This window comes from Meles meles, chromosome 12 (assembly GCF_922984935.1).
Source record: "Meles meles chromosome 12, mMelMel3.1 paternal haplotype, whole genome shotgun sequence".
NCBI classification, from domain to species: Eukaryota; Metazoa; Chordata; class Mammalia; order Carnivora; family Mustelidae; genus Meles; species Meles meles.
This window is the reverse complement of record NC_060077.1, coordinates 77,682,059-77,701,388: the sequence shown is the minus strand read 5'-3', so window position 1 is coordinate 77,701,388 and position 19,330 is coordinate 77,682,059. Positions and strand designations below refer to the sequence as shown.

Here is a 19,330-nt window from a genome sequence, read left to right as displayed (position 1 = left end):
AGAGGGTCAGAGGGAGAAGCAGACTCCCTGCTGAGCAAGGAGCCCGAATGCAGGACCCGATCCCAGGACTCCTGGATCATGACCTGAGCCGAAGGCAGTCGCTTAACCAACTGAGTTACCCAGGTGCCCCGCTTCTTGATTTTTTTCAACAATAAACTCACGGTCAAGTGCTATTTGAAGTCTCATGACTTTGGTAGTGCATAATTCAAAATTTCAATGTACTGATTTAATAATGCTCACTTGAAAGCTCAAAAATTTAGCTTTTATTCCAGAACGCAAATTGAGTTAGTCTACTGCTACAAAGGCAACTTCTTTTCCTCTATGAATTAAACCACCATTTTTTATAGACTCAAGGGACTTTCAAATTAACAGGGAAAAACATACCTATAACATTTTAAAAAATAATGAAAACAATAAAGAACTAGTTTAAAAAGATCCACAAGTAAAAGAATTTCCTTTTGTACCTACTGACACAATTTCATAATTGTGAAGTGCCAAATGACTTTCAGGAAAGTTGGAAGTTTCTGGAATCATTTATATTCATATTTAAGTTGAAATTTTTTTTTAAATCAATGAACTAACACCTTAAAAGGATTAAAAAGTAGCAAGTACTGGGCACCGCCGTTTTTAGTGGACACCAGATGTTACCCACTTTAGTCAACAACGTATTTGCAGCAGTAGCACGAGGCTCTAGATTTTGCAATTGCTCTGTATGCTTTGTAAATTTTCAAGGGAGATCATTAGGCTCCCTCAACTTCCTTCTGTGAAAGACAGTAAAGAACCTGCCATTCAGAGCTTTAGAAGGAAAAAAACCTCCCTTTAGTTTTTTTTTTCCCCCTTTAGTTTTTATTGAAAATCGTCCTGATGTTTCCTGGGCATGCTTCTTTTCAAATTATTTACTATTAAATTACTGTTTGTTGCTTCACAGTAATTATAGATTTAAATGGTCAGATTTTACATAATAACCATCCATAGAAAAAAAAGTTTATCATTCTTAATACCAATAAAAATATTCATAGTGGGTTGTTTTTAATCCTCTGGACATTAAAAGAAATTGAGCTGAATGCATTTGGAGATCCAGTAACTGAAACTGATTAAAGTCTAAAAAAGACAGGCTGAACATAGATGAACATAAAACACACACAATATGGAACATATGTGGTATATGGCTTTCTTAAATTTTACTTTATGCCTTTATTTATGTAGTAATTAATACAGGTAAGAATGGCCAATATCTACACAACAGAATTAACTTTAAAAAGCAGCACGCACTCATATTCTATAGGTACAGAAAATATCTGTAAGCTTCCTCACACAGCCTGTGTTGCATATACTGCCATTAGGACTTCAGTATTTTGCAGTTTACCTATAATTGCAAAACCTTCCATAACAAGGTCTATTCCTCTACACATTTCAAGGCTTTCATAATGATCCTAGCCTCTGAATTAGAAGGTCTCCAGGAAATCAAACACACAGCTAGCAGGTTCATTGTTAACAGCAACAATGAAAAACCTAGACCAAATAAACAGTTCTGCTTCTTTCTACTTCAAGATCAAAAAGGACATTAAAGAGTCTCATAAAACTAAACCCTCCATTAATACAAGTTTCTACCTTTTCCATCAACATAGTTAATCCCCTTACAAATGCTCTAAAAGCACCTTCCAATTTTGGACAAAGTTCATCCAGATTATGTTAAAGATGTCCCTGCTTACCAGTTGTGATGTCGTCATCTGCAAGGTCATGCTCTTCCTCCTGGACTTTGGCTTCTGGCCCCAAGGCATCAGGAGCAGTGCTGATAGTCTGCATGGCTTCTGCTGAGACTCCAGCTAGAACACATGTAATCACAAGGTTTAGTTTTAAAAAACTAAAAGAAAGGTGGACCAAAACCTTAAACTTTTAAGTTTCCTTACTCGATACAGATGCAATACAGGACAAAAAAATACCATCTGTTTACGACAATTAGGCTGACACACAAATTAATGAACAAAATATTCATGTGTGCTCTCTTTCTTTATATATGCACATACACACATACATATATACATGGGTACAGACTTCACTAACTTAACCTAAGATCTTGAAAAAACAGAAGGATGCTTCAATAAATTACATTTTTACTTGATTCCTTCCAATATTTTTGCTTCAGTTACTTTAGGTGACCTAGACATATCATGCTTCATAGAGAAAAAAAAAAAAAGGCCTAAAAAGTATAAGACCATTTTAAAAGTTTACTTCTTTCTAATATTAGCTTGCTTATAATTTAAGGACTGGAAGGAGGGATGATGACAGGGGCTCTAGGTCTCTAAAAGAGACCTGAAATACACTGCCCCCGAAGTAGATACTATCTCTGTCTATGGAGGAATTAGATATGAGATCTGATCATTATCACATTGAAAGAACCTAACTGAAGCAGACAGCTTGTACTAGATTGGAGGCCAGAAGCTTCCATTCTATAAATCACCTGGGAACTTGCCAACTGTTACATATGTCTGTTCCTTATACACTATTATCCCACCCTTGAAGATATATTTTGTTGTCTACTACCTTATTTCTAATTTGGTGACGGACAGTAGGGTGTCTCAATATTTTTCAGACAGTTATCAATAGATATTACTAAATCACAAAATACAGATATTTCACCATTGGAAGTACTTTAGGAATTGAACCTTCTAATCAACTTTAAAATAAGTACTGCAATAACTGCAAGCATAGTATCCATCAAAATATGTTAAAAATCAAAAGCTATAAACATTCAAGGACTTCTTTTTTCCTGAAGGTGTATTAACGTAAACATTTCTCTATGAAATTAAATCTTGCTGCCTCAGGTTTACCAATTATCAAGAGAGGAAAAATCTTAGTCTTGAACCACCTGAATGACCCAGAACTAGATCTACCAGTAGATAGTTCCAAGGCCTAATGACTTCCATTTGGGGAGGAGGACACACCACGTTAGTACGACTACTTTGTTCAGAATTGATCTAATAAAAAAATGAGCAGTGCTAAATTCAACAGTCACTGATGAATGCCAAATGACGCCATCCCTCTGCAGTATCATGTTGCTGGGTTTTCAAGATAAAAGTTTTAAAAAGGGAGCAAGATTACTAGAAAAATACTATGAAGTTAATTACTTAATTTAAAATGGCTTTCATTAAAATAATCCTAAAGGGGAGGAAATTAGATAAATGCCACATTTCTAAAGATTTAGTGCTTAAACACAAAATCAAAGACTATGTCAAATTAAATGTAAATATAAACCTCTGAAATCTCTCAGTCTTGCTTAATACATGATAATTTTGAAAATGATCAGAGAAATTGGGAAGATATTAAGGAACAGTTTAGACAGTATCAATCTTTTATTAGTATTTTCAGTATTTAGGATTCAATAAAAATAAAGCTAGTATTTATGTAGTAACAAGTGTACAAATCCATTTAAATTCATCTCATTTAATCAAAGAGCTTAAGTAACTGTTCAACATAACAGCTATTAAATTTGAGAACGACACACAGGTCTTCTGATTTCAAACCCCAATATCCTTTTCACCATGAAGTTTTCCAGGGAATGAGTTGCTCAGGGCAGGATAGGAGGTAATGACAAAACTTCACACCATTACCATGAAAACTCATGGACTCACACAATACCGAGTATTAACGCTGTCAAACCCCATCATGAAGTTCTTGTGCTGTGCCCAGTGACCAGTCAACTGTGGGTAGTCAATACTTTGGGACAGAGCTTAAGAGCAAACATACATTTCTCAAAGTAACCAAGGTTCAAAGACCAAGATGTAGCTATGCTGAAACTGATTCCTTGATTCATGCTTTCCAAGACAAAGTTATAAGATCCTTTAACTCTTGACAGAAAAAAGAAAGACAGAAAATGTAAAGAAAAGAAAAACAGAAAAAAGAAAACAACAGATCGATATCACTAAGTCTCAAAAGTCCTAACTGAAATGTAAGGAGACAGAATTCAACAACACAGATGAGGAATTACACACCATAATCAACTGAGATTTACTCCAGGGATGGAAGTCTGTTCTATGTTCAAAATCAATCAACCTAACCAAAATATTAACAGGCTACAGAAGAAAAGGAGTATATGATCATATCCATCATTTGACAAAATTCAACATCAACCTATGATTGAAAAAAGAAACCTTTCAGAAAAACAGAAACAGAGGGGAACTTCTTAAGTTAATAAAGAGCAACTGCTAAAAATCTGTATCATCATACTTAATGGTGAAAGACCAAATGTTTTCCTCCTATGACCAAAAATGAAGCAAAGCTGTCCACACTGATCTCTCTTATTTAACAGAGCACTGGCAATTCTAGCCAGTGTAATAAAGCATGAAAAGAAAATGGATACAGTTTGGAATGGATGAAGTAAACTATCCCTATTTAAGGATAAAATGACTGTCCACATAGCTAATCCAAAGGAACAGACAACAAAACAAAAATAAAATTGAATAGGAGAGTTCAGCAAGGCTGTAGAATATAAGAAAAAAATTATTAATTATATTTTTATATGCTGGCAATGAAGCTACATTTAAAAATATACTGCTTGGGGCGCCTGGGTGGCTCAGTTGGTTCAGCAGCTGCCTTCAGCTCAGGTCATGATCCCAGGGTCCTGGGATCGAGTCCCATGTCAGGCTCCCTGCTCAGTGGGGAGCCTGTTTCTCCCTCTGCCTCTCGCTGCCTCTCTGCCTACTTGTGCCCTCTATCTCTCTGTCAAATAAATAAATACAACCTTTTAAAAAAATACTAACAATGGTTCAAAAAGCTGAAATACTTAAATGTAAATCTAAAAGAAACATATCTACAGGGGCACCTACGTGGCTTTCAGTTAAGCATTTGACTCTTGATTTCAGCTCAGGTCATGATCTCATGTTATGACATCAAGCCCTGTATCCAGCTCTGCGCTCAGCGGGGAGTCTGCTTGAGATTCTTTCTCCCCCTACCCCACATGCCTGCTCACTCACTAGCTCTCTCTCTCTCTCAAATAAATAAATCTGAAACAAAAATATACAACAAGAATTATATACTGAAACCTACAAAATACTGATGAAGAAAATCAAAGAAGATCTAAATAAATGAAATGGAAAGATGTGTCATGTTTATGTACTGGAAAGATTCAACAAATAGTAGAGATATCACTTCTCCATAAATTGATACACAGGTTTAACCCAATTTGTATCAAAATTCTTGCACAATATTTTTGTAGATACAAACAAAATTATTTTTAAATTATATTTTTATTGCATGGAGCACTGGGTGTGGTGCATAAGCAATGAATGCTGGAATACTGAAAAGAAATAAAATAAAATAAAATAAATTCTATGGAAAGACAAAGGAACTAGAATAGCTAGAACTTTGGGAGGAGGAAAAGGAAAAGGTAGAAAAAAAACCATATACTCCATTTCTAGACTTATTATATAGTTACATTTATTAAAACTATGTGGTTTCAGGTTAATGGAACAAAATAGAGAACCAAGAAGAAGAGGTGTTCAAATATGCACAACTGATTTTTGACAGGTTCAAAAGCAATTCAGTGGAGGAAAGACAATCTCATCAACAAGTAGGCTATTAGAACGGGGCATCCGTAGGCAAAGTATGAACCTCAACCTAAGGTTCAGACCTTTTATAAAAATTAACTCAAAATGGATCATGGGCTTTAATTTAGAACATAAAATTATAAACTTTTAGAAAAAAAGAGAAAATCCTTGAGATCTATGCTTAGACATGCTACCAAAAGCACAATCCATTAAAGAAAAAAAAATGGCAAAGTAGATTTCATCAGAATTAAAAGCTTTTGCTCCACATAAAATCTCATTTAAAAAATGAAAAACAAGCTGTAGATTAGTACAAAGATTCACAGACCACATATCCAACAAGGGACTAGCAGCTAAACTATATAAGGAACTCTTTTTAAAGTTTCTTCATTTTAAAGATTTTTAAAGTAATCTCTACACGCCGTGTAGGGGGCTCCAACCACAAACCCAAGATCAAGAGTAGTTCTACAGACTGAGCCAACCAGGTGCCCCTATGTAAGGAACTCTGAAAATTCTACAGTAAACAGTCCGGCAGTTTCTCAAAAAGTTACACAGAGGTAACCTAGCAATTGTACTCCCAGGGAATGAAAACCTACGTCCACACAGACTCGTATATGAATGTTCACAGCAGCATTATTCATAAAAGTCAAAGAGTGTAAACAATCTGAGTTGTCCATCAACTGATGAATAAATGTATAAATATATCACAATTTATTGAATGACAAATCATGATATATTCATACAGTGGAATATTAATCATTAATACAAGGAAATGAAGTATTAAGCAAAAGAAGCCAGTCAGAACACATCACATGTTATATGAGTCCATTTACATGAAGTGTCCCAAATAGACAAATCTATAAAGTATATTTGTGTCCTTAGGGCTTGGGAGTGGGGGGAAATGGGGAATGATACTACAGGTACAGAATTTCTTTTACATACAATGGAATATTACTTAGCCATCAAAAAGAAAGAAATCTTGCCATTTGCAACAATGTGGATAGAACTGGAGAGTATTATGCTAAACGAAATGAGTCCGTCAGAGAAAGACAGTTATCATACGATCTCACTGACAGATGGAATTTAAGAAACAAAACAGAGGATCATAGGGGAAGAGAGGAAAAAATAAAATAAGACAAAACCAGAGAGGAGAAAAACCATAAGAGACTCTTAATCATAGGCAACAAACTGAGGGTTACTGGAGGGAGGGGGAGAGGAGGGATGGGGTGATGGACATGAAGGAGAGCATGTGATGTAATGAGCACTGGGTATTACATAAGAATGATGATGAATCACAGACCTCTAAAACCAATAATACATTATATGTTAATTAACTGAATTTGAATTTTTAAAATGTTTTAAAAAAAGAAACCATATGTTGATTCACACACACAAAAAAAGAATTTCTTTTGGGGGTGAAGAAAATGTTCAGAATTTGGTTGTGGTAAGGCTTGCACAACTCTGTAAATATGCTTAAAACAAACAAACAAAAAAACAAAATAACCAAAAACCACCCTGAATTGTGAACTTTCAAGTGTGAATTTACTGGCATATGAATTATACTCAATAAAACTATTTTTTAAAAGTCTCCTTCTAACATTCCGGATGAACCACTGCAACAGTGCTCCTTCTGCGTACTCTCTTGGTACCTTCACTATCATGCAGCTGAAGAAAAAAAAAAGGGGGGGGGAGCCAGAGGGAACTTCTTATTTTTACAATAAGAAAACAAAATATGCCATGAATATTTTGTGTGAGGAAGCAGTAATGCTCCCTTTTTAATTTTTTTTAAAAATTAGGTCATATGCTTGATTTTGGTCTTAACTCACTCTATTAGTCCTCACAGTCAAAATACCTGGGTTCTTTTGGTACCAGTCAATAAAAAGAGATTGGTATGGTTACTTCAAAATTACATATATTTCACTTTTTTAAAAACCAGTTAACTATCCTAACTGGTCATTGGGTTCGTAACAAAATACCTAAGATTCCTAACTTTCATTGGGAGATCACAAGGGAAGAGATACCAAGAATGGGAAGACCACTTTACTACTACCAACTCTCAAATCCAAATGTTGCAGATCATTAAAAACTAATTTTAACAGTTCACTTTGAGGAAATGAGAGGCTTTTCCTTCTGAACTTTTGGACCATACAGTTACAGCAAAAGATGAGCAGAACTGTTATTTAATCCCTCCAAGCATGGCAATCATTACACGTCCTATTACCATCTTTTCTTAGAGCAGACATTCTGTAAAAGGCAACTAACTGTAGGATCGAAATTTTTAAAATGCCTGCTGGAGGCTAGGGGTGTGGGTAAGAGACTACAAAGAGACTACAAAGTGGTATTAGCAAATATTTTTGAGTAATGAAAATATATGTTTGGGTTATTTTTTTTTTTTTTATTCTTTGTTTTTCATTTTATTTATTTTTTCAGTGTAACAGTATTCATTCTTTTTGCACAACACCCAGTGCTCCATGCAAAACGTGCCCTCCCCATTACCCACCACCTGTTCCCCCAACCTCCCACCCCTGACCCTTCAAAACCCTCAGGTTGTTTTTCAGAGTACATAGTCTCTTATGGTTCGCCTCCCCTCCCCAATGTCCATAGCCCACTCCCCCTCTCCCAATCCCACCTCCCCCCAGCAACCCCCAGTTTGTTTTGTGAGATTAAGAGTCATTTATGGTTTGTCTCCCTCCCAATCCCATCTTGTTTCATTTACTCTTCTCCTATCCCCCTACCCCCCCATGTTGCTTCTCCATGTCCTCATATCAGGGAGATCATATGATAGTTGTCTTTTTCCGATTGACTTATTTCACTAAGCATGATACGCTCTAGTTCCATCCACGTCGTCGCAAATGGCATGATTTCATTAAGTAATCTCTCCTGGGGCTCAAACTCATGATCCCAAGATCAAGAGTCAGAGACTCCAATGACTGAGCAGTCTGGTACTCCAAAAATAAACTGTACGTTGATTGTGGAAGTGGGCAATAGGACTACCCATATTTACTTAAAACCCAAAGAACAATAAAATTCCTGAAAAAAGGGTGAACTTTACTATATATACATTATACTTCAACAAACCTAAGTTTAAAAAGAAACTGATAAAACAGAAGGTACTACCTCACTGTCACTAAAGAGAACTGAGGATTATGCCAGAGTGTAGTGTTTCATGCTGTCCATGAGACACTAAGACTAGAGAAAATTGTTTGACTTTCTTCTTGGCATAGAAAACTATAAACTAAACTTTTTGAAGCGTGTAAGTCAGTTTACCACTGTCCGCTATCAATAAGATGATGAAATATTCCTGAGAAATATGAAGAAAAGTCCACTTTGAAAATACTTATATGGAAGCCTCGGTTTCTTGCATATTAATAATAAAGATTATAAAAGTTGTCAACTAATTATATGTCGGTACTTTGTTATTTCTTATACACTTGATGTGAGCTTATTTGTCAAAACACACCATAACATTTAAGATGTAGTTACTTCCTGAGTATCCCCAAAATATTTGGCAATAATGAATATCTCATAAATACGTCTTGAATAGAACTGAATACTTTCAGTCCCATGATACAAATTACGTCATTTAAATAGACTAAGAAAATAGGAGTAAGCAGTATAAACTTAAGATGTACAATATAGAGATGATGATAGTGAGATAAAGAGATACTATAACAAAGGAGATACCAAAAAAAAAAGATGAGAGATACTTAAAAAAACAGTTAGTCTCCAAAGCCAGATTTCACAGAATAAATAACACGAATGTATATAATGCCAGACAATAGGTGTCTATAAATGGGTTCTACACTGTGAATCAGGAGGAAAACAAGGGAAAAATGGAATGGAACAGAAAACCAGGTCTGAGTAAGTTTGGACACGTGGCAAAAGGGGCAGGGTGGGGTGTGGCTGGCAGCCAAAGGAAGAATCAGAGGACAGGGAAGACTATCATGAGCTCTCCATGTCATCTGGATTCTAAACACTGAGATCACTTTCACTGTGAGATTTTATACACACACACACACACACACACACACACTTTCTCTTTCCTATTTGTCTGCAATATTTTTAATCACTTTAGAAAAAACATTTTTTAAGGATTTTGTTTATTTATATGACAGACAGAGATCACAAGTAGGCAGAGAGGCAGACAGAGAGAGAGGGAAGCAGGCTCTCCGCTGAGCAGAGAACCCAGTGCGGGGCTCGATCCCAGGACCCTGAGACCATGACCTGAGCCGAAGGCAGAGGCTTTAACCCACTGAGCCACCCAGGCGCCCCAAGAAAAAACATTTTTTAAAATGTAAATATGAGACACAGTTTTCAAAATCAAAGGACTAAAACAGCACTCGCCTCTCACTACATCAGCAAAATCAGGTACATTACTCTAAAATTTCTCTTTCAAAAGCTTATAAATTACCTTCATAAATATTTTTCTCCTACTGGCTAATGCTATCTGAGTAAGGGTAAATAATATGAACTCAGAAGATCTCCAGGTCGTGTGATTAACTTAATAATCAAAGATTAAATACTAAATTTTAATGGAGTAACATTTAAAATACAGCACTTTAATCCATACTGGGATATGAAACCATTTGAGTTCATTATAATTTTATTATTTTATTGAAGATTAGATGGATGAAAGTGATAAACAGTATTGTTAGGATTCAGGAAAACATACACCGTGATATTCATAAATATGAACAAAAATGCGATTTCTCATTCCCATAGTGATATAGATTTGCACTGAGGGTGAAAAACGGATCTAAAAAAAATAGAAGGTCTTTTTATTTCATCAGTTTCTCACAACTGTGGTTTTGTGGTGGTCCAATTAAAGTATACCAGAGGCGATAATTTGATAGGAACATTTACTTTGAATAAAGTAAAATTTAACAATAAGGAAGGGAGAATGAGTGCACCTAGAGTTTCTTTTCAGGCAGAAGGCTTGAATTGATTGGAAGCAGATCTCTGCAGTGACTGACCACACTGCCCCACATTCCCCACAATCCTTATGACAGACAGACGGCCTGCCTCGCATTAATTCACTTCACACCACTTCTATCGATCCACAGCCGGTTCCTTAGTCTCTCTGCACACATTGCCTGTCTGGCTGCCTACATCCACATCAGCACATACACACAAAGGCCAGAGAAAGATAACCTTTTGCTTTCCATTAAAGACACAGTATCCACTTTTCCTTCTGCAATAACATCAAAAATATAAAACATAACAGCATGTCTCAGAGAAAAGTCTTCCTGCAAAAAATGTTGAGAGTAGTTACCCCTTATTCTATAGATCATTTCAATTTATCAAAAATAAATTAGTTGATGAAAGGTCACAAAGTAATTACATGAAAAAATATAGGTAAAATAAGCAAAATGTCTTCAAGCCTGAATAAGAATATAATAATCATTGTGTAACATGAGGTTTGGTAGTTATTTCTAAGGAAATGAAATACATTCTTCCTATTAGCATTTTGATTTTTTTATGTGAGAACAGAAAACTGTTCTCACATAAAATGTAATTATAAACAATTCTGAAAGCAATAAAAGAAACACTTACCAAAATATACACAAGGAATAGAAAATACAGTAATTGTATCAACAGAATAATAATGTAAGAGGATAAAGCTTTATTGTCCCTCTTTCCCAACAAGAACCTGAAAAGGATCCATGAAAAAAAATCATACCTAATACTTTTAATTCACTGCATGTACTTTTACAAAGATTTCTGTTTGATTTGCAGGCTATGAGTTGATTCAACACCAATTTTGGTTTCAGAAGACACAATAAAACAAAGATTTATTGTTCAACCTCAACGTGTTGAGAAACAAAGGCAAATCTGTCTTGACACACAACTGCACTAAAGCATAAATTTAAAATTACAACCTTGAATGATTTAGAAACCTAAATTATAAGCAGAATCATATATCTCAGAACTGGGCAAAGTATATTCTTGTGGAGAAGAAACTTCCTTTGAAACTCTACCCAGGTAGAGGTTATACCACCAAGTGGTAATAACACGGTGCACTAAATACAGTTCAGTAAGTATGCTGTTCTTTCTAATGACAACACGCTGCTTTAGAAATCAAAGAATGGGAAAGTGATGAATGCTGCAGGACCTAGGGAGAGCTTTAAAATAAGGAAGATCTGCCTGGCCCTGAAAACTGGGAAAGATCTGAAGGAGAGAAGCTGGCAGTGTCAAAAAGCAAAGCCAGTAGAATGGGGAAGCTAGGTGACCACGCAAAGTTCCTTCCATGCTCTTAAATACTGATGGGGCACCCAGGCTACTTGGTACCAAACCCACAGCAGACACTACAGACACAGAGGTGAAAGAGACACAGCCTTAGCTCCCAAGAAGCTAACATGTGAGGTGAGGCCATGGGATTCATTAAAGAAATTTAAGCTTGAGAAATAACTTCACTTGTGCTCTAGAAAGAGCTCTCTCAAAGCAATGTGAAGAATGATTTGGAAGAACTCAAAAGCAGAGGTAGCAATAAGGCCAAGAATTTTAAAACCATACTGCTTGGAGCTCCACGAGTTCCCAAGCAGTTTCCAGAAAGAAGACCTCTAAGCTTCCCCTCTTTACCTTTTTATATGTGGGTATATGTGGCCAGTTTTCATTTGAAGAAAAATCACCACTTAAACACACACACACACACACACTCTGAAAAACACTGACGTCAATTTAAAAAAATATATAGATACAGTATAAATGGGGAGAAAATCAAAGTTGTTTTCACATAAAACATCTGGAAGAAGAAAGGGCTCTGAACATAGAAAAGGACAAGGAAGATTCACTCATCAACTCTTTTTGAATGATGGTTACGCTGGGCAACAGGAATAAAAATGAAGGGGGCACGAAGGACTTTACACCAGGGAAAGTTAGAGTCATATGGAAAATAAGATTTATAACTGCATGGTGAAAATAGTGTCCATCTAAAGAAAACTCTATTAACTCTGGGAGGGGTGAGGAAGAGAATACACGTCAAAACAACCTCATGAGAAGGAAGTACTTGAGCTGGGTCTTGAGGTATGTATGGGAATTTATCATGGAGTGACACTAAGTAAAGGAAATTTCAGGTAGACAAGACAATATGGTAAAGGACCCTGAAGTATCCAGAGAACTGGGCAGCAGAAATGTTAAGAAGTGTGAGGAGAAGCAAAAATGAGGCTAACAGAATATTTAAGATCAAAGCCCTAAAGGGAGTGAGAAACAGGGTGCTAAGAGAAAAGATGAAGCAGGAAAGGAGTATGTTTTTATTTTCTAAGGCTTCATCATGGTTATGTGGAAAGAACAAGCCAACAGGTGGGTAAACATAATCACGAAATTGCCAGGGTTGGTAGCTCTGTAACAACAAGAAACAAAACTTTTATATTTGAGATTTTAGGGTAAATAAGGATAACCCTATAACTTCCGTTTCTTATCATTAGGGTAGTTTAGGAATTCAGTTTGCACAGAGCCAGAAGGAGCTGTTTGAAGACAATTATGAAGGCAGAGAGTTTGATCTATACTAGCAGACAGTCTCATCAGAGAGGCAACCGATGAAAAGGAATAACTTTTGGCACCCTAGCCAAGATGCTTTGTATCCTTGTTTACAAGCCAATGAATATAGGATAAAACACAATGATGTTTTATCTATTAAATTCAAAAACAGATATAAGGGGCATAGGTTAGCACAGCATATAGGATTTCTTCTGTTATTACTAATTTTGGTTTATTTTATTTGCTTTTTCTCTAGAAGTACTTTACTGCCTCTAGTATTCAATATTCAATTTTTTTTCTCGTTGACAAACCCATTTCGTTTTTTTCTCGTTGACAATGGGTTTTCTCGTTGACAAACCCATTTATTTATATCTTTTTTTAACTTGATTAAGCATCACTTCCTGGCTTTTAGAGCTCTATTTCCAGACATCTTATGACATCTGTTGATACACAAGCCACTTGAAGGCAAAAACAGAATATTTACATTACAAAGAACCAATTTATCTTACAATTACTTGTTATTGCCAAATTTTGTTATTTTCAAGTATCTACATCCACAGAGGAATGGGAAAGCTTCTGACCTCCTAATGTCTTAACACACAATGATAAATGGATTTGAAAATAAAGACATAGGAATCTTGTTTTAATATCCTAGTGGGCAAGATACTTAATTGGCAGCAATATGCTATAAGATCACACTATAAGGCATTTGTGATATTTCAATAGTTACAATAATAACTTAGATAAACACTGTGATGTACTCTGACTTCATTATCTGAGAATATTAAGTTCTTCTTAGATAATAAGAAAAAACATTCAGATCCATAAAACCCAGAAGACATGTTAAGTCTAGACAATAAATAAATAAGTAGTGTGTAAGACTACAGGCAAACTCTTAAGATGTGTTAAGTAAATATAGTAAGTTAATGACCTAAAAGATATGTTATAGGTTAAAAAAGATGAACCAAGCAAGAACGCCACTTACAGAGAGAAATGAATGAAAATACTAAATCGTAAGATAAATGTAAAGCTTCTAGGAGAAAATCTGCATGATCATGGCTTTGCCAATGAGGTTTCAGATACCAAAACATGAGTCATGAAAGAAACTGATTATTGGACTTTATCAAAAACCATTGTTCTGTAAATGACAAGTCACAGATTGGAAGAAAATATTGAAAATTATACATCTGTCAAAGGACCTGTATCTAGATATATCAAAGAACTCAAGAACTCTTAAGACTCAACAGTAAGAAAAAGAGCAACCTAATAAAAAATAAGTTAAGCTAAAGGCATAATCAGATATTTCACCAAAGAGGATATAAAAATGGAGAATAAGGTGTCTGGGTGGCTCAGTCAGCTAAGCATGTGACTCCTGATTTTGGCTCAGTTCATGATTTGAGGGTCAGATCAGGCAGTATCAGGCTCCACAGTCAGTGGGGAGTCTGCTTTAGGATTCTCCCTCTCCTCCTACTCACTCACTAAGATAAAAGAGTCTTAAAAAAAAAAAAAAAAAAAAAGATGGAAAATAATCATGTGAAAACCTGCTCAACATCATTAGTTACTAAGGAAACACAAATTAAAATCACACTGAGATACCACTTCACACAACATAAAATATGTAAACAAAACAAAACAAAACAAAACAAAACCTAACATCATCAAATGCTGGTAAGGATACAGAGCAATAGGAATATACTGCTCACTGCTAGGGGAATATAAAATGTTCCAGCAGCTTTGGAAAAGCAATGTGGCAGTTTGTTTTTTTATAATTACACTCACATTTACCATATGATTTAGCAATTCCAATCCTAGATATTTGTCAAACTGAACTGAAATCTCACGATAATGCAAAATCCTGAACAGCTGTGGCAGCTTACTCATAATCACCAAAATCTGGAAACAATCCAGATGTCCAGAAACAGGTGAATGGATAAACTCTGGTGCACCCATATAATGGAACACTATTTAGAAATAAAAAGGAATGACCTACTGATCCATGCAACAATATGGATGAATCTTGAATATATTTTGCTAAGTGAATGAAAACAAACCCAAAACGCTACATGCCGTATATTCCATTTATGCAGAATTTTGGAAAAGGCAAAACTATATGGATGGAAAACAGATCAGTGGTTGCCAAGGGTTGGTTGGGTGGGGATGGGACTGATTACAAAGGGGCTCAAAAGGTAATTTCCAAGGTGTTAGAAATGTTCTGTATGGTACCGTAATGGTAGGTACCTGACTTTATTCATTTGTCAAAATCCAAAGACCTACATATCCAAAGAGTAAGTTTCACTCCATGCAAATGAAAAAAAAATTATGGATTAACCAGAATGCCAGAGAACCCAGATGAACTGCAGGATGAATAAATTATATCATAAATAAATGACATGTCACTGAAGGCTGTAAAGGAAAAAGGAGTTGACCGGGTAACTGGAAAACAGGCCAAAACACTGCTTACAGTGAAGCTAACTACAAACAAACAGAACTGTACACAAATACTACGTTTCAGCTGGGAAACCGGTTTTTCACAGAGGTACAGGTTAGCAATTCTAAATTACTTTTTATGTCTACCAGGGTTGAAAAAACAAGTGAGTTTATTATAAATAATGAGAGTCAGGTTTCTCACATGCAGAGAAAAAAATTACCCATAAGCAAAAGGGGAAGACTGGACTGAATCCTGTGTTGATTCAAATAGCAGATATCAGACTGAACTCCTATCAGTTTGAATATATACACAGACCGAGAAATCATGACAGGTACGTGGGTATACATGGGTTAGCTGAATGCACATACAGATCTTCTGGTTCTGTCCTGGGACAGGACCTAGAAGCAGCAAAAGGAAAGCACACCCAGCACCCAGATCTTAGTTTCTAGTACTTCTACTCTAGGGAACCACGGCACCCTCAGGGAAAGAGCTGAGTCTAGGACTGGGACAGGAAAAATACAAGTGAGTGAGGAGCATGTTCTAAGTTGAAAATAAGGACGTACTTTAAAAAAAGAGAGAGAGAATCCTATCCAAATGACACCAAAGCCAACTTAAGGGAGCTCCCTATGGCCAATGCTGGAATAATCTGAGCAACAAATTGGTATTATAACGTCAATTCCTCACTGAAGTGCCTGCTAAGCTAGGGACCTGGTGCTGGGTCACGTGGGGACCAAAAAGAAGGTGGTCGACCTTGGCACCATGAAGATCTCAGTAGAGTACATACTACATAAATTTAATTTTATGAAGATTGTGTGGCTTCATTCTCATAATGAAACACAAGTGATGTCTCAAAATTTAAATATATATTCACACATGGGATATAAAGAAAGAAGTAAAATGGTAATCCTTAAAGAACACTAAGTAAGCAGGTACATGAAATACAGTACTTCCTTCAGCCTGGAAACATGACAAAATGGCATCAAATTGCTGCAGATAGAAGCATTCGTGCACTGTAATGAGCGTAATGCATCCAGAGGAGCACATCATTATTCCACTACATTACACTGATTAAATCTCACAATTCATTCTGAAGACTATTCATATCTAACCAATGATTTAGAGGAGGATGGAAAGTTGAATTAAGTAAGGGAGTACCAATCATTGCCTCTGGCAGAGCTTTTAAAGAATTAACTTGCAAACAAAATTATAAAAAGAATGAAAAATGAGTCAGATGAGTACTAAGACGGAGAAACTACAATGTGCAGAGAATAAAAACTTTCATTTTTTTAACCTAATCCCACAAATAAAAACAAAATTTTAATATGTTTTCAAATTAGGCAGTCACTCCTGGATTAGTACTCAAATTTCCCCCCCTTAGTCTGGTGGTGGGAGGTGGCCGTGGTGGGGAAGTAACAGAAAAGGTAGCACACAATCACTGAAAATAAACCATCACGAAAGAAACTTGAGAAGATTCACAAAAATAGATGAACTACTCTTACAGAAAATGGCAACAACAACAACAACAACAAAAAAACCATGCTCCAAACACATTATAGGAATGATTCCAATCCACTTGGTATCATTAGAATGCAGGATTACCTGATTTTTCAACCATTCCACCCCCAAAATTTGATTTCACTTGAAGGGTTTCACAGCACATCTTAAAAACATGCTTAATTCTGTTAGTGTACATATACATAACCACATGTTATCAGGCTGGCATACACATTGTTTTTAAATGTTTTTCACTTATGGATCAAATTTTATCATTTTTGATCCATCAATTAGCATGTAACAGATTATATAAACATTTCCAAAATTAGTGCATATTTATTGCCATGGGACACATATATATAATAAAAGTGATGGTATGCCAGAAGGAGGTAGAAGAAAAACAGAAAGAAAGAATTTATTGGTAACGGTGATAGGTTTGAAGTGCCTCTAAACATCCAAGTAGAGATGGAGACTACTGAATTAAAGGGGATCTTTTTAAAAAAAATATTTCCAGTATCTGGAACAATGCCATGCTCTGAGTATGTGCACACTTAGCTGGGATATTTCTTAGACAAATTAATAAAACTTTATTCTGACGAATCCACAAGATGGGATTGTTTCTTTGGAAACAGGGAAGTCTTATACTCTAATGAAGTGATACAGTACTCTGAGAATGATCACCAACCTAGTAAAGAAATTTGAAATGAGAATATTTTAATGAGGGGCGCCTGGGTGGCTCAGTGGGTTAAAGCCTCTGCCTTTGGCTCAGGTCATGATCCCAGGGTCCTGGGATTGAGCCCCACATCAGGCTCTCTGCTCAGCAGGAAGCCTGCTTCCTCCTCTCTCTCTCTCTCTGCCTACTTGTGTTCTCTGTCAAATAAATAAATAAAAATCTTAAAAAAAAAAAAGAATATTTTAATGAATTTAGTCTTCACTTAGGATTAATTCCTTCTTCACATTTCCTATATATCCTGCTTATATTTTCTTTGTGGCAATTATGTTATTAAAACTGTGTGGGACTAATTAATCACCAATCAGAAAATGATTCTCTAGGGACAACAGGGTGACTCAGTCAGTTAGGTGTCTGCCTTAGGCTCAGGTCATGATCTCAGGGTTCTGGGATTGAGTCCCATGTCAGGCTCCTTGCTCAGTAGGGAGCCTGCTTCTCCCTCTGCCTGTTGCTTCCCCTGCTTGTGATCTCTCCCTCTGACAAATAAAAAAATCTTAAGGAAAAAAAAAAAAAAGAAAAAGAAAATGAATCTCAATTTTCCACTTATCACCAATAAAACTAGTAGACAGCAATTTTTTCTTCTCCAGATAAGATTCTCCTATTAAGATTCAAGTAAAGGGGTGCTTGGGTGGCTCCACTGTTAAACAACTGTCTTCAGCTCCGGTCATGATCCCAGGGTCCTGGGATCAAGCCCCACATTGAGCTCCCTGCCCAGTGGGAAGCCTGCTTCTCCCTCTCCCTCTGCTGCTCTGACTGCTTGTATTCTCTCACTCTCTCTGTCAAATAAATAAATAAAATCCTTAAAAAAAAAAAAAAGATTCAAGCAAAGGAAAGACTCCTCAATCTTCGGGGGCACAGCTGCATTTGATTTCTTTCTTTTTATAATTAAAAACAAAATAACACAAAATATTTCAAACTACTTAAAGAACTATATAAAAGAAAATATGGAGATGATCTTCACTTTTTATCTTTTAATTTCTTTCCATCTCATGCATTTCCTTCCAGATCACTCATTAGCACACTTTATTTATTTATATGAGAGAGTGTGCACGCACGTGTGGATGCACATGCACGGGATGGGGAGACGGAGAGAGAGAATCTTTTTTTTTTTTTTAATATTTTTTAAATTTATTTGACAGAGAGAAATCACAACCAGGCAGAGAGGCAGGCAGAGAGAGGAGGAAGCAGGCTCCCCGCGGAGCAGAGAGCCCGACGCGGGGCTCGAGCCCAGGACCCTGGGATCATGACCCGAGACGAAGGCAGAGGCTTTAACCCACTGAGCCACCCAGGTGCCTGGGAGAGAGAGAATCTTAAGCAGGTTCCATTCCCAGTGTAGAGCCCGATGCGGGGCTTGATCTCATGATGAGAGATTGTGACCTGAGCCAAAACTAAAAATTAGATACTTAACTGACTGAGCCACCCAGTGCCCCTAGATCACTCATCAGCACACTATAATCTACAAAAATTAATGAGAATGTGAAAAGCACCTGCCAAAATGCATGAATTTAGTGGGTATTCAATTTTTTTCTTCTTTTGTATTATTCAACATAATTACTGAGACAAGGCTATCCTCCTGCAAACTTGATAACAGAAGACATATTAGATAAATCATACCAAATTTTTAATAGTAACATACTATAAAGTATTTTAGTAGAGAAT

At 36.2% G+C, this 19,330-nt stretch overlaps 1 protein-coding gene across 2 annotated transcripts in view; it reads right to left on the bottom strand.

Moving 5' to 3' along the window:
* Nucleotides 1–19,330, bottom strand: part of WDR7 (WD repeat domain 7) — a 372,785-nt gene that overhangs the window by 210,804 nt on the left and 142,651 nt on the right. For both annotated transcript variants that reach the window (XM_046025300.1, XM_046025301.1), the window contains one exon: nucleotides 1,713–1,826. In XM_046025300.1, coding sequence (XP_045881256.1) covers nucleotides 1,713–1,826 — 114 coding nt within the window. The remainder of the gene's footprint in view (nucleotides 1–1,712; nucleotides 1,827–19,330) is intronic.